Source organism: Micromys minutus, assembly GCF_963924665.1.
Source record: "Micromys minutus genome assembly, chromosome: 20".
Lineage (NCBI taxonomy): Eukaryota > Metazoa > Chordata > Mammalia > Rodentia > Muridae > Micromys > Micromys minutus.
Window position 1 is genome coordinate 5534055 of NC_137955.1, and position 25369 is coordinate 5559423.

Here is a 25369-nt window from a genome sequence, read left to right on the forward strand (position 1 = left end):
TTCAAAACAAAACCCAACATGGAAATAGTCAAAATCTTCTTGTTTTGTAAATATATGTATATTTTTTTGTTTTCTTTATTTTTTGGACTTCATACAGTCTGTGAGTTGTTTCTGGGGGAGTGCAAGCCTCTGGGCTTAGAATCCCACTATCAGTGACTGCATATTATGTCTGTTCTTTTGTGACTGGGTTATCTCACTCAGGATGATATTCTCTAGATGCAGCCATTTTCTTAAGAATTTGGTTAAGTCATTGTTTCTGGTGACTGAGTAGTATTCCATTGTGTATATGTACCACAATTTTTGTATCCATTCATCTTCTGAAGGACATCTGGGTTCCTTCCAGCTTCTGGCTATTATAAATAGAGCTGCTATGAACATTGTGGTGCATATATCTTTGTTGTGTATTAAAGTGTCCCTGGGGTATATGCCCAGAAGTGGAATAGCTGGGTCATCAGGTAGTACTGTATCAAATTTTCTGAGGTATCGCCAGACAGATTTCCAGAGTGGTTGTATTAGCTTGCAACCCCACCAACAGTGGAGAAGTGTTCCTCTTTCTCCGCAGCCTCGCCAGCATCTGCTGTCATCTGAGTTTTGGATCTTGGCCAATCTGACTGGTGTGAGGTGGAATCTCAAAGTTGTTTTGATTTGCATTTCCCTGATGGCTAAGGATGTCCAGCACTTCCTCAGATGTTTCTCGGCCCTTCGGTGTTCCTCAACTGAAAACGTTTTGTTTAGCTCTGTACCCCATTTTTTAATAGGGTTATTTGATTCTCTGGTGTCTAGCTTTTTGAGTTCCTTGTACACCTTGGATATTAGGCCTCTATCTGATGTGGTGTTGGTAAAGATCTTTTCCCATTCTGTTGGTTGCCATTTTGTTTTCTTGACGATGTCTTTAGCCTTACAGAAACTTTGCAATCTCATTAAGTCCCATTTGTTAATCTTTGACCTTAGAGCCTGAGCCATTGGTGTTTTGTTCAGGAAATTTTCTCCTGTACCTATGTGTTCTAAGGTTTTCCCTACTTTCTCATCTAATAGTTTCAGTGTATCTGGTTTAATGTGGAGATCTTTGATTCACTTACACTTGAGCTTTGTACAAGGAGATAAGAAAGGGTCTATTTTCATTCTTTTGCATGCTGAGTGCCAGTTGGACCACCACCATTTGTTGAATAGGCTGCCTTTTTCCATTGAATGTTTACTGTTCCTTTGTCAAAAATCAGGTGACCATATACGTGAGGGCTCATTTCTGGATCTTCTATTCTATTCCATTGATCCACGTGCCTATTTCTGTACCAGTACCATGCAGTTTTCAGCACAATTGCCTTGTAATACAGCTTGAGGTCAGGGATAGTGATTCCCGCAGATGTTTTTTTGTTGTTGAGGATGGATTTCGCTATTCTATGTCTTTTGTTATTTCATATGAAATTGCACATTGATCTTTCCAATTCTATGAAGAACTGGGTTGGAATTTTGTTGGGGATTGCATTGAATCTGTAGATTGCTTTTGGTAGGATGGCCATTTTTAAGATGTTGATTTTTCCAATCCATGAGCATGGGAGATCTTTCCATTTTCTGAGATCCTCCTCAATTTCTTTCTTTAGAGGTTTGAAGTTCTTGTCATACAGGTCCTTCACTTGCTTAGTTAGAGTCACACCAAGGTATTTCATATTTTTTGTAACGATTGTGAAAGGTACCTTTTCCCTAATTTCTTTCTCCTCATGTTTGTCCTTTGAGTATAGGAAGGCTACTGATTTGTTTGAGTTAATTTTGTATCCAGCCACTTTGCTGAACTTATTTATCAGCTGTAGGAGTTTTCTGGTGGTATTTTTGGGGTCACTCAAGTACACTATCATGTCATCGGCAAAGAATGATGTTTTTATCTCTTCCTTTCCGATTTTTATCCGCTTGATCTCCTTATGCTGTCTAATTGCTCCAGCCAGGACTTCCAGTACTATGTTGAATAGGTAGGGGGAGAGTGGGCAGCCTTGTCAAGTCCCTGATTTTAGTGGGATTGCTTCTAGTTTCTCGCCATTAAGTTTGATGTTGGCTGTTGGTTTGCTGTATATTGCTTTTATTATGTTTCGGTATGGGCCTTGGATTCCTGTTCTTTCCAGGACTTTTAACATGAAGGGGTGTTGGATTTTGTGGAATGCTTTCTCAGCGTCTAGTGAGATGACCATGTGATTTTGGTCTTCGAGTTTGTTTATATGGTGGATTACGTTGATGGATTTCCTTATGTTAAACCATCCCTGCATCCCAGGGATGAAGCCTACTTGGTCATGATGAATGATCGTTTTGATGTGTTCTTAGATTCGGTTTGCAAGGATTTTGTTGAGTATTTTGCATCAGTGTTCATAAGTGAGATTGGTCTGAAGTTTTCTTTCCTTGTAGGGTCTTGTGTGGTTTAGGTACGAGGGTTATTGTAGCCTCAAAAAATGAGTTAGGTAGTATTCCATCTGATTCTATCTTTTGGAATAGTTTGGAGAGTATTGGTGTTATATCCCCAATAAATGTCTGATACAATTCTGCACTGAACCCGTCTGGACCTTGGCTTTTTTTGGTTGGGAGACTTTTGATGACTTCTTCTATTTTTTTAGGTGTTATAGGGTTATTTAGATGGTTAACTTGATCCTGGTTTAACTTTGGGATATTGTATCTGTCTAGGAATTCATCCATTTCCTCCAGATTTTCCAATTTTGTGGAGTATAAGTTTTTGTAGTAGGATCTGATGATTTCTTGAATTTCCTCAGTTTCAGTTGTTATTTCCCCACTTTTTTTCTGATGTTGTTAACTTGTATACTCTCTCTTTGCCCTCTATTTAGTCTTGTTAGGGGTTTATCCATCTTGTTGATTTTCTCAAAGAACCAACTCTTGGTTTTGTTGATTTTTTTCAATGGTTGTTTTTGATTCTATTTGGTCTATTTCTGCCATAATTTTGATTATTTTTTGCCGTCTACTCTTTTTGGGTATATCTGCTTCCTTCTGTTCTAGGGCTTTTAGCTGTGCTGTCAGGTTGCTGATGTAAGCTCTCTCCAGTTTCTTTTTGGAAGCACTTAGGGCTATGTGTTTTTCTCTCAGTACTGCTTTCATAGCATCCCATAGGTTTGGGTATGTTGTGTTTTCGTTTTTGTTGAATTTTATAAAATCCTTAATTCCTTTTTTTATTTTCTTTGACCCTGCTATTGTTTAACAGAACGTTGTTTACTTTCCATGTGTATGTGGGCTTTTTTTTGTCTTTGTTTTTGTTAAAGACCAGCCTTAGACCATGGTGATCTGAGAAGATGCATGGGAGTATTTCAATCTTCTTATATATCGATTGAGGCTTGCTCTGTGTCCAATTATGTGGTCAATTTTCGAGAAGGTGCCATGGGGTGGTGAGAAGAAGGTGTATTCTTTTACTTTAGGATAATATGTTCTGAATATATCAATTAATTCTAGTTGGTTCAAAGTCTCTGCTAGTTTTGCAGTGTCCTTGTTCAGTTTCTGTTTCCATGATCTGTCCATTGGTGAGAGTGGGGTATTAAAGTCTCCCACTATTATTGTTTGGGGTGAGATGTATTTTTTGAGATATAGTAGAATTTCTTTTATGAATGTGGGTGCTTTTTTATTTGGAGCATATATGTTAAGGGTTGAGAGTTTCTCCTGACAGATTTCCCCGGTAATGAGTAAAAAGTGTTCTTACTTATCTTTTTTGATAACTTTTGATTGGAAATTTACTTTATTCAATATTAGAATAGCCACTCCAGCTTGCTTCTTGGAGCTTTTTGCTTGGAAGTTTTTTTCCCACCCTTTAACTCTGAGATAGTGTTTGTCTTTGTCTCTGAGATGAGTTTCCTGTATGCAGCAAAAGGCTGGATTTTGTTTATGTATCCAGTCTGATAGTCTATGTCTGTTTATTGGGGAGTTGAGTCCATTTATGTTAATAGATATCAAGGAATAGTTGTTTCTGTTTCCTGCCATTATTGCTTTTGTGGGTTGAGTTGTGTCTGTGTCTTTTTCTTCTTTTAGTTTTCTTGTTTAGGAGTTTTCTTGGTTTTACTAGGCTGTATTTTCCCTCATTGCATTGGGTTTTCCACCTATAATTCGTTGTAGTGCTGGGTTTGTGGTCAGATATTGTGTAAATTTTGATTTGTCTTGAAATATCTTCATCTCTCCATCGATGGTGATTGATAGTTTTGCTGGGTATAGCAGCTTGGGCTGGCACTTGTGCTCTCTTAGGGTGTGCATGATGTCTGTCCAGACTCTTCTAGCTTTCATAGTCTCTGTTGAGAAATCGGGTGTGTCTGATTGGCCTGCCTTTATATGTTACCTGATCTTTTTCCCTTACTGCTTTTAGTATTCTTTCTTTGCTTTGGGCACTTGGTGTTTTTACTATTATGTGTCAGGAGGTATTTCTTTTGTGGTCCAACCTATTTGGAGTTCTGAAGGCTTCTTTTATGCTCGTGGTCATCTCATTCTTGAGGGTAGGTAAGTTTTTTTCTACGATTTTGTTGAAGATATTTACTGTGCCTCTTAGTTGATACTCTTCTCCCTCTTATATTCCTATTCTCCTTAGGTTTGGTCTTCTCATTGTGTCTTGGATTTCCTGGACATTTTGGGTTAGGAGCTTTTTGTTTTTTGCATCTTTTCTGGCTGTTTTTTCTATGTTTACAATGTTGTCTTTTGCCCCCGTGATTCTTTCTTCCATCTCTTGTAATCTATTGGAAATGCTTGCTTCTGTGATTCCTGATTTCTTTTTTAGGTGTTCTACCTCTAGGGTTATCTCTTTTTGTATTTTCTTTATTGTGTCAATTTCCGTTTTAAATTCCCTCTTCCATTCCTTCATCTCTTTGATTCTGTTTTCCTCTTGTTCTTTGAGTTCTTTGAGTGTTTTTCTTGTTTCCTCTTTAAAAGCTTCTGAATCTGTTTGCTTTTCCTCCCGTTCTTGTTTAAGTATCTCTATCAGCACCTTGAGGTATGATTTCAGGTCTGTGTCTTTTTTTTCTGGAGTGTTTGGAATTCCGATATTTGCTGTTATGGGAGAGCTGGGATCTGGTGTTGTCAGGTTGTCTTGGTTTCCTTGGGATATACTCTTTCGCTTTCCTCTTGCCATTTTGTTGTCAGTGATATGTTCTTGCCTTTCCCTTGTATCTGGTCTGTGTCCCTGGATCTCCAATGGTCCAGGTGGCAGATGGGCCGAGCCTTGTTCTGCGCCCCAAAATCGCCGGGTGGAAACAGAAGTTCTAAAGTTGTGTTCCTGGTCTCTGGATCAGGCAGGGTGGGGTGCGCACTTTCCGTGAGCACTCCGCAGAGATCTCTCTGCTCCCTGACTGCCTAGATCTCCTACTCACCAGTCTTTAAAACTTTAGGAACTGCTGGACTGGGTGGCAGATGGGCTGAGCTCTGTTCTGCGCCCCAGAGTCGCCGGGTGGAAACAGAAGTTCCAAAGTTGTGTTCCTGGTTCCTGGATCAGGCTGGGCGGGGGTGGGGGGTGCGCTTTCCGTGCGCATTCTGCAGAGATCTCTCTGCTCCCTGGCTGTCTAGATCTCCTACTCACCAGTCCTTAAAACTTTAGGAACTTGGTCCGGGTGGCAGATGGGCCTAGCTCTGTTCTGCGCCCACACATCTTTTCCTTCTTAATTACTCTAGTTAAGGCTTGTAATCCAGTAGTGTGTACCCATAATACCATGTTAAACAGACATGCCTGGAAGGGAGCGTTGCCTTTTTCTTACCTTAGAAGGTGTTAGCTGTAGGATTTTCATGTGTATGGTTTCTACTCCTGGGTTTAAAATATTTATTGTACAATTGTAATGGATTTTTAACTTTTTTTTCTGTTGGTATCACATGCTTTTGTCTTTCATTTGTTGATACTGAGTTGAGGTTGAAAGTCTGTCTTCCAGGTATAAATCTCATGGTCAGGGTATATAACCATTTTAATTGGTTGTTGAATTCAGTTTACTAGAATTTTATTTTTTAGCTTATATCTTGTTATATTTGGTAAGGCAAAGAAAAATGATGGGCACTAAGAATGCCTCAACTTATCTACTTATTTGCAGTAGGCGGGATCACAGTTGTTCTTGTCCATTGTAAGAAAGCGCTTCTGCTAGTTCCTGTTCTGTTTTGGTTTTGTACTGGCCTAAGTCCTAAGCCTTCTCAGCTAATATCTAGGGTTCTCATGATGGGATTTTTGTCTTTCCATTATTTTGTTTGAGATGTAGTATTTACTACATTTCAAAACTCATATATAGATGAAGGTGATGCTTATGGAACATTATAGCTTAATTATAGTATAAAGAAACATCTCACACATTTCTAAAAATATTAACATTTAAAAAGAAAACTAAGATTCCAAAAGGAGGATTAAAAAAAGCCAGGAAAATTTTTTAACATAAAAGTGAAGAAAATACAGGCTGGAGAAATGGCTCAGTGGTTAAGAACACTGACTGTTTTTCCAGAGTTCCTGAGTTCAATTCCCAGCAACCACATCGTGGCTCACAGCTATTTGTAATGAGATCTGATGCCATGCCCCCTCTTCTCGTATGTCTGAAGACAGCGATTTATATATAATAAAAAAGAAAAAAAAAAGGTGAAGAAAATAGTACTCAAAAAGGGCAGCAAAATAATAATTTCTAATAATATATAGGATGTGTATCTAGGATTGTACAGATTTTTACATAAATTTAAAACATAATTTGGCAAATGTCTGCTTTTTATACTTATTTTGTTATTCAGAGAAGATAGGTAGGCCTTATATCTAGGAATATATATATATATATATATATATATATATATATATATATATATAAAATGTGTGTGTGTGTCCATTTCAAAATTCTTTGTAAACATCATAGTGTCAGAAATTATCTAAAATTAACAGATGGTTAAATTTTCAGAAATTATAATTAAACTATTAATAGTCTGATCAGTATATTAAAATGAAAACTTGCCATAATATATACCATATGAAAAATAATACTTGTATTATCTGTATAAAATACTGTTTTTTAAAAGTGTATTTGTAAAGTTGGGATATACTATTTGTGAGTCTTTTGTTGCCGTTTCAAAGCCCTGAGTTTGGTTTTTGCCAGCAGAGAAATAACAAAAAGTACATGAAAAGTATATTAGTTTTATTCTTCTTATCCAGTATGGAATATATCTGGAAAAATATACATCAGTGTTGTATTATTAACACAGTTTTTTTTCCTGGAAATTTAACAGCAGCATTTATTTTTAATTAGTTTATCCCCTTTTTGAGGATTTAATTTATGTGATATTTATATGTCCATGTATATACATATACATCTGTGTGCATGCATGCAGCACCTGGAGGTCAGTGTCAAGTGCCTTACAAGTTTTTTAAAGACAAGGTCTGTCACTCAGCATGGATCTCTAAGGACCCACTCGTCATGGCTTCCTAGCTCCCCTCAGCACTGGGCTTACAACCATGTATTACCACATACAGCTTTTATACATGTTGGGGATTTGAACTGAGGTTTTTATGCTTAAATAGCAAGTATGTTACTGATATAGAATCTCTTATAGGCAACTGCTCATCCCATTGTAAATTTATTAATACAGTTTAAAAAATGTTGTCAAGATTCAGTTGAGGATTTGGACAAATAAAGTGGATATATATATTTTAATTCATGTAAGACAATTGTAAATTTTTTAAGAGAATTTTGTTCATGGGGAGAATTTAGACTGATTTGGAGCTCAGTGTAATCAGTGAGCTGAAGAAGAAATATGAGGCATGAAAATAATCAATAACAGTACTTTGTAACTAAAAAGGAAATTCTAGCATTGGGGCCTATGTTCTTAGTACCTAAAGTCATGAGTTTAAGGCAAGTGTAGGCTGCATGGCACGTTTGAGACCATGCTGGGCTTACACATGAGTTGGAAAAAAAAGAGAAAGAAACCAGAAAAAGCATAAATATTGTTATATTCTGACTTCAAATTTTTCAAAACCACAGGACAACAGAGTTCATATTGGACCGAAAATGGAAATTCGAGTAGTCACATTAGGATTAGATGGTGCTGGAAAAACTACTATTTTGTTCAAGTTAAAACAAGATGAATTTATGCAGCCTATTCCAACAATTGGTAAGTGTGAATATCGATAGGCCACTGGCTTCTAGCTAGCTAGGTTCTCTGATCAAGACACTGCTATGCAGGTGGCTCTTTTCTGGCACTAAGACATCATTGTTTCAGAGGTGGGAAAATGAGATCAAGGTTGTGGGGCTGAAAGGTGCATGGTGACATAGCAGAAAGGACTGAATGTTGATGAGACAATCAGAAGGAACGGAAGCTTAGAGAATCCGACAGTGTTAGGAAGGAGGAGGGCAGTGGTCCAGAGCTAGCAGCTGTGTGAGTGGACTGGTGAAGCTGTAGACCGCTAGCAGCTGTGAAAGGCAGAGACGTCCCCCAAAGGACTAATAGGAGAGTTTGTTTGACTCATAGTTACTGCTGTAAGCAGACAATGCTACTTCAAAATTAGGAATAGGGATTTGCTTGTGACTAGTGTGTCATTCATTACTAAACATAAACACAGTATAATGTTTTACAAAAAACAGGTTTTAATGTGGAAACTGTGGAATACAAAAATCTAAAATTCACCATTTGGGATGTGGGTGGAAAACACAAATTAAGACCATTGTGGAAACATTATTACCTCAACACACAAGGTAAGAGTCGAGAATGACATTTTTTTAAAATTAAACTTAAAAATATTCCTAAGATTAGTTTATATGTACTCTGATTTAATTAGCAAAACTTATTTAAATGAATAATGGTGGAATTTGAGAGGGATGAAGAGATGCTATAAATATTTCATTTAAATTGAAAAAAATAACGGTAGAACTGGGATACATACTTTTAGTTTACTTATGATAGGCCATTATTATTGAATAAAAAATACTTATCTTCTCTTGGCAGTTATTAACACTTAAGTCTATTATCAATACTCCTATGGGCACGAATGCTGACAGGCAAAATGAAGTTGACCTGTGGACTGCAGGTGTACTCTGAGGCTAACACTTAGCTTATTATGATTGCCCAATATAGCACTACACCCCGATTTGTAATCCGTGCGTTCCCAGAGGAACGTAATAAGGGTTTCTCATGGATAGGCACCAGGTGGCACATATTCCAGTATTCCATCTAGCCTTTCTTCACACCTGGCTCCATTCTTCACTTTTGTGCCCAATCTCATTAAGTGTGTATGTACACCCATTTTGTATGTAATCTTATTCCCATTTAAATGGGAGACCAATTTTGACCTTTGAAACTTAGGTATTATGGTTAGTATGAGCTACAATTAATTAGAAGTAGAGTTTTAAAGGAGAGGAATACTTTACAGAGATAGTTATGGTGATATTTCTATTTCTTAAGATTTAACTATTTTTCTATACTACTTACTTTTTGTTCCCCAAGTTTTTGAGTCAGAATCTCAGTATGTAGTCTGACCTGACCTCCATCATGCTATGTAGACTAGGTTAGGCTCAAACTCATGAAGATTCATCCGTCTCTGCCTCCTGAGTGCTGGGAATAAATGTGTGGACTACCATACCCAGCAGTTTTGCTGTTGTTAGCTTTTTAAGTTGGCATTTTTTGTATGTATGCATCAGTACACTCCTCCTCCCTTTCCCTAAATAGTTCCCACTTCTGCATTTATAATGGACAGGCAGCCTTAAGGGAGATGGTAAGCACATTTTCAGGGGGTGGGTTCGGAGGGAGAGGTTTGTTCTTGGTAGATTTAGTTTTATAACACCCTACACAGGAGGAGGAACTGAACCTGTGAAGTAGGCAGCCTTTAAATGAAGACAGACAGGTACACAAGATTTATCGAGAATAGTGAAAGTAATTAATACCTGGCTATTTTACTAAAATTTAACAAATAACTCGAATATTTTTGTGTACTTTTGTAGCTGTTGTATTTGTTGTTGATAGCAGTCACAGAGACAGAATTAGTGAAGCGCACAGTGAACTTGCAAAGTTGTTAACGGAAAAAGAACTCCGAGATGCCTTACTCTTGATTTTTGCAAACAAACAGGTAATGAATTTTTATATCACAACATTTATTACTTTAGTAGTTTTGCATATTCCATAAGTCATTTGAGAAGATTTCAGAGAATCAGTTTGACAGATATTTGTAAAATTTCTGCTATGGAAAATTTTACCTTGGATATCCTACAGTATACACATACATACTCACACAAGTCAATGCATTCTTGTATATGTATGTATTCATGTTATATTCTAATACAGATAAATTGGGAAATAACTTCAGTAATAGTAACAGAAAGCTATGAGACATAAGGAGAGAGAGAACTGTTCTAACTTAGGTTGTATCTTACAGGATGTAAAAGTGAATTTAGGTAGATCAAGAGTTTAGGTTGGTCTAGCATACATAAGCAATCTCAAAGCTATGTAGCAAGACCTTGTCTCAAACATATGAAAGGCTGGAGATGTAGGTCAGTGGTAGTGTTGCCATGCAACATATTCATGGCCTTGGTTTTGATCCCTTGAATGGTTTATAGTGGAGGATTGGGTCATATGATTGGAGTTAAAATTATGATAGGATTGAACTTACAGATGTCTTTGGTTTTTCATGTATGAGTACACTGTAGTTGTCTTCAGATACACCAGAAAAGAGCATCATCTCATTACAGATGGTTGTGAGTCACCATATGGTTGCTGGGAATTGAACTCAGGATCTCTGGAAGACCAGCCAGTGCTCTTAACCACTGAGTCGTCTCTCCAGCCCGTCTTTGGGTTTATATATGAAGGAAATAATATTAACAGGAAGAGAAACAGTAGCATGGCTATCTTTAGGGAGCATCAAAATAACTTATATGTTAAATTCATATAAAGGATGAAGAAACCCTAGATTAATAGCTCTGGTCATAAGGTCTCCCAGAAATGGAATGAAAAAATTAATAAATTGATATTTTATTTTATAACATTTAAAAAATAATTAATCTACATTCCAGATGTTGTCCCCCCTTCGCTTCTGGGAAAGTGCTCATTTTTTCCTTAATATATATGTGTGTGTATATATATATATATATATATATATATATATATATATATATATATATATATACACACACACACACACACATATACACACATATATATAGAGATAATTGTAACCAAAAGATTTTCTTAAATTCTTTCAGTTAATCTCAGAATAATTACTGAATATGAATACAGGTTTTGTTTAGGATTTAATTACAGTATTATCAGTAGTTTTCTATATAATTATTAAAAGTTAGGAAAATGATTCCTTGGAAAGAGTGATAAAAATTATCCTTTGTGTGTCTTTTAGGATGTTGCTGGGGCACTGTCAGTAGAAGAAATCACAGAACTTCTCAGTCTCCATAAACTGTGCTGTGGAAGGAGCTGGTACATTCAGGGCTGTGATGCTCGCAGTGGTATGGGGCTCTACGAAGGGTTGGACTGGCTGTCTCGGCAACTTGTGGCTGCTGGAGTGTTGGATGTCGCTTGATTCTAACGCAGCAGTTGTTTCAAGCTTATGGTTAACAGTTACATTGCATGTAATGCATTCTAAGAAATTCTACATCTCAAATATGATAATTTAGTGCGTGTGTATATATGTTCCTGGACTGAGAAATGTACCATTGCTTTTAAAAATTATTCTGTGGCAAATTTAAAATTACCCTGTTACATTGGTTAATTAGAGCTTTTTTTTGGATATATACTTTTAATAGGTATATTAGGCACTGAAACTTTCATTTCATATTGGGAGCGAAGGGGCCATAAAGAATGAGTAGAAGGTCCTTTATTTTATTAAAAAGAATAGCCAGTGGAGTGCCTAATAGAACTTAAGAAAGTATGGCTTCTTTACCCCACATTTTTATTCCCTTTTGGCAGTTGAATGCTAGAATTGAAGTTGTATTGGGGTAATAGGATTGCTTTACTTTCACATTCAGCGTAACATCATCAGTGTTGGGGACCATCAAATATAGAAAATGAGGTATTTTTCCCCTAGAGTTTTATTATAACTCTCTCCTAAAGCATTCTGCATAACGCACAGTGAGAATGACTATCATCTAAGTGGACCTGAGCATTAGACCGGAATTAAACTAAAAACAATAAAACTGAAAATTATTTGATCTTTATTCATAAGAACCATTTCTACCACCACTGGGCCTAGGCTTGTTTCCTAGGTGAGAGCCCTGAACTGGTCCTTTACTTAGGTTAAAGTGTCATAAGTCACATGAAGAACCAGTCACCTTTACATAAACACATAGAGGCCTAAGTAGAAAACTACCTATACCTTAGAAAAGGTTTTTCAAACAGTGGGGAATGCTAATTTTTTTAACATGGTTCCCAAGGTAAGTTCATTTACTTGACAATAAAAAGGATCAGTTAAAAGGAAGAACAGGTCTAAAGTAAAATAACTTTTAAAAAGTTTACATTATGGCAGTGTTGTGAATAAAAGTTAAACTTTGTGTTCCTTATAGTTTCTTATTTGTAAGATACTCTTATTATGGAAGCATGATTTCTTATATTTAAATAGGTAGATTTCTTGTTATTAATGCTCTTACTTTAGGATGAAATTGAGCTAAATCTTACTCAGTTGTTACAAGGACAGTGAGGTCTGACCATAGGATGTGATTTTTAGGTGGCAGTGTTCTGGTTCAGTTTTTTCAAATATACTTTTTTTTTTTTTAAAAAAACATAGAAAACATTAGTATAAAAAGCCCATCAAATATTATGGGTAATATATAAATAAAAATATAATAACTTACCCTTTTTCAAAAAAGATACATCTTGCTGTTAAAAAGTTTTTGTGCATATGTAATACTTGTAATTAAATTATTTAATATCTGACTAATTTTAGTGACTGAAAATAAAGATGTTGCATTTACTTGTGAGATTTTGAACTGTTTTCTGTAATAGGTAACTGAAAATATGTTGACACTAAGATGTGAACTTGCTTTTCTTGTAAATTATGAACTTTATTATTTCACCTAATTTTGTTAAGCTTTGTAGTTCATACTCTTAAAATATAACTAAACTAATTTTAAAATTGTGCTTAAATCTGACTGTGCTGTAGATTTACTGTAATGTTTATGTGTTACTTTTTCTTGGATGGGCTCCTATTAATGTGCAGACTTTTATCCTCTGAGTAGTCACTTGTTTAAGACTGTACTAGTTACTTCAGGGAAATGGCAAACTTGAAGAATCTACAGATGTTTTAAGTACAATACATTAGGATTTGCCTTATATCTCTGCACGTCTATATTACATCTGATTATTACAGTATGAAATATGTAAAGCAGGTATGTCACGTGTTTATAGCTCTGGTCTGTAATCTGAAATGACCCATAGCCACCAGAACCCATTATTTGCACTTACATTTATGATCAGTATAGAAAGCAATAAAATGTTTAAGTTACAAGGAGATCTTCTATCCTAAAACCTGTTTAATAAATCATGTATCTAGTGTCACGCTAGGTAACAACTCAAGTCATTATTAAAACTGGGCATAGCTCAGTAGTAGAAACACTTGTCTAGCAAGTCTGAAGTCCTGGGTATGATCCCTAGCACAGGAAAAATGAAAAACTCCATAAAACTGGAGAATAACTTACCTATCATATTTGAGAGCTTTATTTGATAATGCAAAGGTTTAGAAATTCTATGTAGTTAACATATACACAAAAGGTTAAAAAATAAAACTTTTCTGAAGGGAAAGCTAAATTGTTGCCATAAACAAAAATGAAAATTCTTGAGATTTTCAAAAGTTAATAAACAAGGTTAATTTAAATTTAACCTGTTTCACTGGAGAATAAAGAACATTTAAAATGACCATTTACATGGTTCATTACATGTCATTGTAATTATAGTGGTTTTATGGCCTGGATATGTGGCTAAGTTGTAGAGACCATGTTTAATAGACCCTAGATAGCCATTGCATCCCCATCAATGGGGCTGGGGTGAGCTTCAAAATTTTGCCTAAATACTAAAAACTATTTAATACCTACATAACATTAGAAAAGTTCTCATTTTACAAAATGGTAACAGGGAAGACTGGTGTGCAACTGTATACAGAATCCAGGAGGAAACGAACTATGAGAGATTGTATTGGTAGAATACTTTTTAATATGCACAAGTCTCTGGTTCAAGCTTCAGAACTGCATAAACTGGGCAGGATGGTAAATACCTACAATCCTAGTACTAGGGATCACTAGCTACACAGAGACTTTGAGGCCAGACTGGGATACATGAGTTCCTATTTCAAATAAAATGATCTGAAGACAAAATTCATTAGCTGCATATGATTCTTCACTGAAAGTGAAATACTTAATGTTTGAGTGAGGCATTATTACCACTCGATAGCAGTATTACCAAAATTTTACATTATTGCTTTAGGAATGGATAAAGTAAGATTAGATTAGATAAGAATAACGTGTAGTTGAAAAATAAGATAAATGTAACAAAATTATTAATGGAGTAGCTCAAATTATTTTTAAAAGGAGAACACACTTGTAAGGGACATTTAGACAGACTTTTCAGTCTTGCAGGTTTCATTTCCATATAGACGAAATGATGCTATTGGTCAGTGGTATTGGTCAGTGGTAGGAAGAGGGCTTCTGAAGCAGCTCTGCCGAGGTGTAGCCAGTATCAGTTGTTAGCAGTCAGTTATGGCAAAGGGAAGTGAAGAAGAGGAACAGTATAGACTTTAAACTCATTTATTGTCACAAATTATGTGTTATCTGGCATTATGTAGTCCAGGCTGACCTGCCTCTACTTTTTTTTTTTTTTTTTTTTTAAGATTTATTGATTTTAGGTATGTGAGTACACTGTAGCTGTTTTCAGACACACCAGAAGAGGGCATCAGATCCCATTACAAATGGTTGTGAGACACCATGTGGTTGCTGGGAATTGAACTCAGGACCTCTGGAAGAGCAGTCAGTGCTCTAACCACTGAGCCATCTCTCCAGCCCCTGGCTCTACTTCTTACATGCTGGGATTACAGGCATGAGTCACTGCATGCAGTTTACACCTATACTTTATTAATCATATCTACTGCCAGACACTAACCTTTAATATTATTGATGGTATACTTACGATTTAAGTTGTAACTTGACAGAAGAAAGATTATTTAGTTACATTAGGAAAAGCAGATTTAACTACTCATTTCCATTTGAAATTTTATAATATTAAGGAATACATACTTTATGATCTTTTTTTGGAATGGGGTGGGATAAGGGCCACAAAACCTAAAAGGGCATGTTTTTGAAGAAGTGATATGTGCCAACCCCTTATTTAATACTGAATTTGAGTCATAATAACAATTTACCTATAAAATGTTTTTTGCCTTAAATAAGTACATTTCAGTTTGTCACTCCTCAGGATCAGAAATATTCCAAGAAAAAGCAAAGGCAGGTTTCAAAAAAATGGTTTTAAGTAAAAATACAAAAATACAGTGTTGTATCTTTTAAAACATGATTTACATATTCAGCAAGTTTTAAACTTGTAAATGTGAAACAGTCTTGTGTTATTATAAATCCCCTTTACTTCTGAATGTAACAAAACCCAGTTTACTTGACAGTGATATTTATGATGCTGACATCCTCATAAGGCTTATCGGTTTTGGGATTGACTTTAACATTGGAGATCCTCTGCACAACCTCCATCCCTTTCGTCACTCGGCCAAACACGGTGTGCTTATTATCAAGCCAAGGCTATATGGAGAAAAAAATGGGAAGTCTTGGTAAATCCTAATTTCTGACATCACAGCCACTGAGTTAAGAAACAAATGAGAATTTAAATTTCACTTAATTTTAATATATACTTTGACAATGACTATTCAGCTTTAAAAGTTATTCTCAACTTATATGGAAAAGATAAAAAGCCTTGTTATTCCTGTTATCCCTAGGGGATTAATCTGCCCACCATAACAGAAAGAAAGATGCTAAGATCCCTTGTATAAAAAGGCATAGTGGTTAAAACACCTAGCTTAAGCACTGTCCTATTTGTTGTTAAATAGTACTGGTTAGGAATGATTGAGGAGAAAAAAAAAGTGCAGGTTTTCCCTTTAAGTTTCAATCTGGTTGTTCAAATCACTAGATGAGGATATGATACAAAAATCTCAATTTCTATATTATTTAGGTCAAGGGACTTGGAAGACACATAAAAGTGGTAAGTTACTGTAAATGGTTTGAAGATAAGACTCGAGCGAGGGAGCAGAGAGATCTCTGCCGAGTGCAAACGGAAAGCGCACACCTGTCCTGCCAGATCCAGGGACCAGGAACCCAGCATTGGGACCCCTGTTCCCACATGGCGGCTTTGGGGCCCAGAACAGGGCTCGGACCATCCGCCACCTGGACCAGTGGAGATCCAGGGAAACGGACCAGATACAAGGGAAAGGCAAGAACATATCACTGACAACAAGATGGCAAGAGGAAAGCGAAAGAGCATATCCCAAGGAAACCAACACAACTGGGAACACCAGTACCCAGCTCTCCCATCACAGCAAACATTAGAATGCCAAGCAATACAAAAAAAAAAGGCGCAGACTTAAAATCATACCTCAAAACGCTGATAGAGATCCTTAAACAAGAACGGGAGGAAAAGCAAAAAGAATCAGAAGGTTTTAAAGAGGATACAAGAAAAACACTCAAAGAACTAGAGGAAAACAGAACCAAAGAGATGAAGGAATGGAAGAAGGAATTTAAAACGGAAATGGACACAATAAAGAAAACACTACAAGAGATAACCCTAGAGGTAGAACACCTAAAAAAGAAATCAGGAATCATAGAGCAAGCATTTCCAATAGACTACAAGACATGGAAGAGAGAATCTCGGGGAATGAAGACAACATTGTAAACATAGACAAAACAGCCAGAGAAGATGCAAAAAACAAAAAGCTCCTAACCCAAAATGTCCAGGAGATACAGGACACAATGAGAAGACCAAACCTAAGGATAATAGGAATAGAAGAGGGAGAAGAAAATCAACTAAGAGGCACAGTAAATATCTTAAACAAAATTGTGGAAGAAAACTTCCCTACCCTTAAGAATGAGATGACCACGAGCATAAAAGAAGCCTTCAGAACTCAAAATAGGTTGGACCAGAAAGAAATTCCTCGAGACACATAATAGTCAAAACACCAAGTCACCAAAGCAAAGAAAGAATACTAAAAGCAGTAAGGGAAAAAGGTCAGATAACATATAAAGGCAGACCAATCAGAATCACACCCGATTTCTCAACAGAGACTATGAAAGCTAGAAGAGCCTGGACAGACATCATGCACACCCTAAGAGAGCACAAGTGCCTGCCAGCCTAAGCTGCTATACCCAGCAAAACTATCAATCACCATAGATGGAGAGACCAAGATATTCCAAGACATAACAAAATTTACACAATATCTGACCACAAACCCAGCACTACAACGAATTATAAGTAGAAAACCCAATACAAGGAGGGGAACTACATCCTAGTAAAAGCAAGAAAACTCCTAAGCAAGAAAACCGAAAGAAGAAAGACACAGACACAACTCAACTTACAAAAGCAATAATAGAAGGAAACAGAAACCACTATGCCTGGACATCTATTAACATAAATGGACTCAACTCCCCAATAAAGAGACATAGGCTATCAGATTGGATACATAAACAAAATCCAGCATTTTGCTGCATATAGGAAACATCTCAGAGACAAAGACAGACACTCTCTCAGAGTAAAAGGGTGGGAAAAAAAACTTCCAAGCAAACAGCCCCAAGAAGCAAGCTGGAGTGGCTATTCTAATATGGAATAAAGTAAATTTCCAAACAAAAGTTATCAAAAAAGATAAGGAAGGAAACTTTTTAGTCATTATAGGGGAAATCTGTCAGGAGGAACTCTCAACCCTTAACATATATGCTCCAAATACAAAAGCACCCACATTAATAAAAAAAAAACTCTACTAAAGCTCAAAAAATACATTTCACTCCAAACAATAATAGTGGGAGACTTTAATACCCCACTCTCACCAATGGACAGATCATGGAAACAGAAACTGAACAAGGACACTGTTAAACTAGCAGAGACTATGAACCAACTGGAATTAATAGATATCTACAGAACATATCATCCTAAAGTAAAAGAATACACCTTCTTCTCAGCACCCCATAGCACCTTATCGAAAATTGACCACATAATTGGACACAGAACGAGCCTCAATCAATATAAGAAGATTGAAATACTCCCATGCAATCTCTCAGATCACCATGGTCTAAGCCTGGTCTTTAACAACAACAAAGAAAACAAAAAGCCCACATATACAAGGAAACTAAACAACGCTCTGTTAAAGGATAGCAGGGTCAAAGAAGAAATAAAGAAAGAAATTATGGATTTTCTAGAATTCAACGAAAACACAACATACCCAAACCTATGGGATGCAATGAAAGCAGTACTGAGAGGAAAACTTAGAGCCCTGAGCGCTTCCAAAAAAAACTGGAGAAAGCATACATCAGCAACTTGACAGCACAGCTAATAGCTCCAGAACAAAAGGAAGCAGATACACCCAAGAGGAGTAGACGGCAAGAAATAATCAAAATTAGGGCAGAAATAGACCAAATAGAAACAAAAGAACCATCGAAAGAATCAACAAAACCAAGAGCTGGTTCTTTGAGAAAATCAACAAGATTGATAAACCCCTAGCCAGACTAACTAGAGGGCAAAGAGAGAGTATACAAATTAACAAAATCAGAAAGGGAAGTGGAGACATAACAACTGAAACAGAAAATTCAAGAAATTATCAGATCCTACTATAAAAGCCTATACTCCACAAAGCTGGAAAATCTGGAGGAAATGGATGAATTCCTAAACAGATACAAGATCCTAAAGTTAAACCAGGACCAGGAAAACCATCTAAATTATACCATAACACCTAAAGAAATAGAAGTCATCAAAAGCCTCCCAACCAAAAAAAGCCCAGGTCCAGACGGGTTCAATGCGGAATTTTATCAGACATTTATTGCAGACATAACACCAATACTCTCCAAACTATTCCACAAGATAGAATCATATGGAATACTACCTAATTCTTTTTTTGAGGCTACAATAACCCTCGTTCCTAAACCACAGAAAGTCCCTACAAGGAAAGAGAACTTCAGACCAATCTCACTTATGAACATTGATACAAAAATACTCAACAAAATCCTTGCAAACCGAATCCAAGAACAAATCAAAACAATCATTCACCATGACCAAGTAGGCTTCATCCCTGGGATGCAGGGATGGTTTAATATAAGGAAATCCATCAATGTAATCCACCATATCAACAAACTCAAAGAACAAAACACATGGTCATCTCACTAGATGCTGAGAAAGCATTTGACAAAATTCAACTTGTTAAAATTCCTTCATGTTAAAAGTCCTGGAAAGAACAGGAATCCAAGGCCCATACCTAAACATAATAAAAGCAATATACAGCAAACCAACAGCCAACATGAAACTTAATGGTGGGAAACTTGAAGCAATCCCACTAAAATCAGGGACTCGACAATGCTGCCCACTCTCCCCCTACCTATTCAACATAGTACTGGAAGTCCTGGCTGAAGCAATTAGACAGCAAAGGGAGATTAAGGGGATACAAATTGGAAAGGAAGAAGTAAAAACATCACTCTTTGCCGATGACTTGATAGTGTACTTAAGTAACCCCACAAATTCCACCAGAGAATATCTACAGCTGATCAACAAGTTCAGCAAAGTGGCTGGATACAAAATTAACTCAAACAAATCAGTAGCCTTCCTATATGCCAAGGACGAACATGTGAAGAAAGAAATTAGGGAAAAGATACCCTTCACAATAGTCACAAAAACTATGAAATACCTTGGTGTGACTCTAACTAAGCAAGTGAAGGACCTGTACGACAAGAACTTCAAACCTGTAAAGAAGGAAATCGAGGAAGATCTCAGAAAATGGAAAGATCTCCCATGCTCATGGATTGGAAGGATCAACATTTTAAAAATGGCCATCCTACCAAAAGCAATCTACAGATTCAATGCAATCCCCATCAAAATTCCAACCCAGTACTTCATTGAGTTGGAAAGATCAATGTGCAATTTCATCTGGAACAACAAAAGACCTAGAATAGCTAATCCATCCTCAACAACAAGAAAACATCTGCAGGAATCACTATCCCTGACCTCAAGCTATATTACAAGGCAATTGTGCTGAAAACTGCATGGTATTGGTACAGAAATAGGCATGTGGATCAATGGAATAGAATAGAAGATCCAGAAATGAGCCCTCAAGTATATGGTCACCTGATATTTGACAAAGGAGCCGTAAACATTCAATGGAAAAAGGACAGCCTATTCAACAAATGGTGTTGGTTCAACTGGCACTCAGCATGCAAAAGAATGAAAATAGACCCTTTCTCATCTCCTTGTACAAAGCTCAAGTGTAAGTGGATCAAAGATCTACACATTAAACCAGATACACTGAAACTATTAGATGAGAAAGTAGGGAAAACCTTAGAACACATAGGCACAGGAGAAAATTTTCTGAACAAAACACCAATGACTCAAGCTCTAAGGTCAAAGATTAACAAATGGGACTTAATGAGATTGCAAAGTTTTTGTAAGGCTAAAGACATTGTCAAGAAAACAAAATGGCAGCCAACAGAATGGGAAAAGATCTTTACCAATTCCACATCAGATAGAGTCCTAATATTCAAGGTATACAAAGAACTCAAAAAGCTAGACACCAGAGAATCAAACAACCCTATTAAAAAATGGTGTACAGAGCTAAACAAAACGTTCTCAATTGAGGAATATCGAATGGCTGAGAAACATTTTAAGATGTGCTCGATATCCTTAGCCATCAGGGAAATGCAAATTAAAACAACCCTGAGATTCCACCTCACACCAGTCAGATTGGCCAAGATCCAAAACTCAGATGACAGCAGATGCTGACGAGGTTGCGGAGAAAGAGGAACACTTCTCCACTGTTGGTGGAGCTGTAAACTGATACAACCACTCTGGAAATCAGTCTGGCGATTCCTCAGTAAATTGGACATAGTACTACCTGAAGATCCATCTATTCCACTTCTGGGCATTTATCCCAGAGAAGCTCCAACATACAACAAAGACACATGCACCACAATGTTCATAGCAGCCTTATTTATAATAGCCAGAAGCTGGAAAGAACCCAGATGTCCTTCAGTAGATGAATGGATACAAAAATTGTGGTACATTTACACAATGGAGTACTACTCAGCCATCAGAAACAATGACTTAACCAAATTCTTAAGATACAATTGTATTTGTATACATTTATGCAAAGATGTTTAAAAAATTTTTTTCTTTTATCTCTGTTTCTTTAAATTAAGTTTAAAAAAAAAAAAAAAAAAGAAGATAAGACTCCAGATGTTTTCCAAAGGAGTGTCACATGAAAAAGCGAGACAATCTGGAATGGTTTAGGAAGACTACACTTTGGCATAATTTAGAAGGTGTATGGTGGCTTTGCTACTTACTTTGATTTTTATTGAGGTGTTTGCTCCTCATGACTAAATACTGGGAGTACCAACACATAAAGTACTGTGAAGGTTACTATGAGCCCGGCAGATTTGGATAAATCCTTTTCCTTTAATGTTTGGTGTATAATTTAGTTTACTGTCATTTCTGCTTTTGGAGAACTGTATACAAAATGAGCTATGTAACCTAATACTGAGTTTCACCAAATCTACACTGCAGCTGGCAGGCTGGTATAATATGGCTCAGCAATAAAGTTCTTGCCTGCAATGCCACTGATAATGACTTACAGACTTGGAGACAAAAAAAAAAAAAGGGAAATTACAATTTAAATTTTTCTAATTAAAGGATGAAGCTAGTCATGGAATCACATACCTATGACCTCAGCACTTGACAGGCTGATGCTGAGGTAGGTTAAAGGCCAGCTTTGGCTTGTTTATATTTTACTTTGTCCTTAAATAAATGAATAAATAGATAAATAGCACTAAAAATCCAAGGATGAGGAAATTAGCCAGGACAGGTGGAAACATTTGCTTCTTGTGGCAGAGGGGAGACAAAACTCAAGTGCCCTGAACATAAAGCATTGTATTTCCTATTAGACAGAAATAGTGTTTTCTAAATTCAGTTATTACATAGTTTAAATTTCATCTCTAAATTATTTTCATCTACCATCAGAGACATAGTACAAGAAAAGAATAATGCAGACATCCTGTTAAAACTCGCATTCTCATGATAAACTATTAACTTTCATTTACATATAACACTACTCACCGTTGGTACTACCGTTATGAAAAACTGGGATCCGTTTGTATTTGATCCAGCATTGGCCATGCTAAGTGTGTACGGTCTGTCATGTCGTAATGTTGAGTGGAATTCATCCTCAAACTCTCCACCCCATATGCTTTCTCCCCCCATACCAGTGCCTGTTGGATCTCCTGTCTGAATCATGAAGCCCTGGTAAGAGAAAGTATAAAAACAATACCTCATCTTTTATATGTAATCTGGATATTTGAGGGCAGTTTTATCCATCAAGAATGCTTTCTAGTCAGTGAAATCTTCCAAATTCCTTTAATTATTGCATGACTACACGAACCCCATTAAGTAAGTTTAGATGTTAGATTTCCATTGCTGAATCAATTCAACAACTGAAACAAAACAGCAAATATCTTATAATGCATTGTCTTTCCTGACAGTCCACAGAAAGTTATAGGATTTTCATAGTCTCTCCTGTCTTATACAATTGCTCTCATGCTTGTCCCTTTCTGTTCCTCAAATATGCTGGCTTTCCTAGCGGAACATTTCCCTAACTTTATCAGAACTTCAGTATCCGATTTTTCCTTTTGCCATTTCTCACCTACCAGTCTGCAATCATTAGACTATGAGCCTGGCATTCTGCAATGCTGTACAAAATTCTGGGACCAAGCTCACTCTTCCTCAGATTCTCTCTCAGACGTTGTATCTCATTATTGCTCTTCTGGTTTCCAGATCTCTGCCTTATTTTGCTAGTAGGTCCATATATATCTTGACACTTTACATTCACGACCATACACTCATTTGGCTTCAACCATTCATTTCTCTTACCTTCTAATAAAGTGGTATGTGTTAAAGAAGGATTCATGAGATGTATGCTCTTGTTATATAACATACTTTCATTGAAATCATGAGATGTATATTTTACCTTAATTATGCGGTGGAATGTATGCCCATTGTAATAACCATTTCTGCTGTGAACACAGAAATTTTCCACAGTCTTGGGACACCTATAATAATATATCAAAAATATAAAATTATTGAGTATTTTTTAAGTTCCATTTTCTAATGTTCTCAAGATCTTCTAAACATGTAACAATAGTCTTTCAACATTTCACCTCAGGAAAGATGACAGTAGGAAGTGCAGGTGGTTTGTTCTCATGCTCTATAGTTACATGATTGCTCATTTTGATGACAGTGGTATTTCAAGGCCATTTAGCAGTTTAAAAACCCAAAGATAGTACCTTAATATACACACATGCAGCCATGCATGGTAGTGCATGACTTTAATCCCAGCACACAGGAGGCAGAGGCAGGTGTAACTCCTGAGTTTGAGACTAGCCTGGTCTACAAAGCAGGTTTCAGGGCAGCTAGGACAACACAGAAAAATCCTCTCTCATCTCAAAAAAAAAAAAAAAGCAAATGAAAAAAAATAAAAGAATACCTGGTAATATTTATTTTTGGGAAAAGTAATTTTCTTATAAAAACAATGTTGTAGTTCAGTGATTGCTGCAGTTATTCATAGAAATGGCATCTATCTCCTAAGTTTAATCAACTTTAAGTGACAATCATTTACTAAAAATGAGAAATTTAGTCTGCTCTTCCAGAGGTCCTGAGTTCAATTCCCAGCAAGCACATAATGGCTCACAACCATCTGTAATGGGATCCGATGCCCTCTTCTGGTGTGTCTGAAGACAGCTACAGTGTACTCATATAAATAAAATAAATAAGTCTTAAAAATAAATTAGTCAATTTTCGTGAAATTATTTCATGAAGGTAAAAAGTAATCAAGAGAGTCTTGCCTCAAGTACTCATGTAACATGATCAAAAATGAACCAAACAGTTGAAAAGGGATGGTTCAAAAATCTATAACTGGGTGATCTGCCTGGAAAGGCCGTGCTTGCAGACTAGATGCACAGGCTCTTTTCCACCTGGACCAGCAGCTTGGTGGTGCGTTTGGAAAAGGTTCCTTTCCAGCCCAGAATAAGTCCCAGGACTTTGTCAGAGGAAACTGGGGTCTGACCGGGAAATGCAGTGCTTAACATATATGCTCCTAATACAAGAGCACCCATATTCATAAAAAAAACCCTACTAAAGCTCAAAACATACATTGCACCACACACAATAATAGTGGTAGACTTCAACACCCAACTCTCTTCAATAGATCATGGAAGCAGAAACTAAACAAGGATGCAGTAAAACTAGCAGAGACTATGAACCAACTGGAATTAACAAACATCTACAGAACATTTCATCCTAAAACAAAAGAATACACTTTCTTCTCAGCACCTCACGGAAACTTTCCCAAAATTTACCATATAGTAGGTCACAAAACAAGCCATAATAGATATAAGAAGATTGAAATACTCCCATGTATCCTATCAGATCACCATGGACTAAGGCTGGTCTTTAATAACAACAAAGACAACAAAAAGCCCACATACACATGGAAGCTGAACAATGCTCTACTTAACGGTAGCATAGTCAAAGAAGAAATAAAGAAAGAAATTAAGGATTTTCTAGAATTTAATGAAAAGGAAAGCACAACATACCAAAACCTATGGGATACAATGAAAGCAGTAATAAGAGGAAAACTCATAGCTCTGAGTGCTTCCAAAAAGAAACTGGAGAGAACATACACTAGCAACTTGACAGCACAATTGAAAGCTCTAGAAAAAGAAGCAAATACACCCAAGACAGCAGGAAATAATCAAACTCAGAGCAGAAATTGACCAAATAGAAGCAAAAAGAACCATTCAAAGAATCAACAAAACCAGGAGCTGGTTCTTTGAGAAAATTAACAAGATTGATAAACCCTTAGCCAGACCAGAGGGCAAAGAGAGAATGTCCAAATTAACAAAATCAGAAAGGAAAGTAGAGACATAACAACTGAAACTGAGGAAATCAAAAAATCATCAGATCTTACTATAAAAGCCTATATTCAACAAAGCTGGAAAATCTGGAGGAAATGGATGAATTCCTAGACAGATACCAGATACTAAAGTTAAATCAGGACCAGATAAATCATAAACAAATCCCATAACAATTAAAGAAATAGAAGCAGTCATCAAAAGCCTCCTAACCAAAAAAAGCCCAGTACGAGATGGGTTCAGTGCAGAATTCTATCAGACATTTACTAATGACCTAATAC

General features: G+C 36.5%; 2 protein-coding genes across 3 annotated transcripts in view; one reads left to right on the plus strand and one right to left on the minus strand.

The window, feature by feature from the left end:
* Positions 1–13470, plus strand: part of TRIM23 (tripartite motif containing 23) — a 35238-nt gene extending 21768 nt beyond the window's left edge. Inside the window, exons 8-11 of one of the 2 annotated variants that reach the window (XM_080933797.1) lie at positions 7947–8076; positions 8547–8657; positions 9900–10024; positions 11303–13470. In XM_080933797.1, the coding sequence (XP_080789923.1) occupies positions 7947–8076; positions 8547–8657; positions 9900–10024; positions 11303–11482 (546 nt within the window). In that variant the 3' untranslated portion in view covers positions 11483–13470. The remainder of the gene's footprint in view (positions 1–7946; positions 8077–8546; positions 8658–9899; positions 10025–11302) is intronic. The other variant, XM_080933798.1, reaches the window with a different exon arrangement.
* Positions 13471–14265: 795 nt separating this feature from the next.
* Positions 14266–25369, minus strand: part of PPWD1 (peptidylprolyl isomerase domain and WD repeat containing 1) — a gene marked incomplete at its 5' end in the record, with an annotated part of 30114 nt that continues 19010 nt past the window's right edge. The window contains 3 exons of the mRNA XM_080933763.1: positions 14266–15689; positions 22240–22422; positions 23147–23228. Of these exons, the coding sequence (XP_080789889.1) occupies positions 15546–15689; positions 22240–22422; positions 23147–23228 (409 nt within the window). The 3' untranslated portion in view covers positions 14266–15545. The remainder of the gene's footprint in view (positions 15690–22239; positions 22423–23146; positions 23229–25369) is intronic.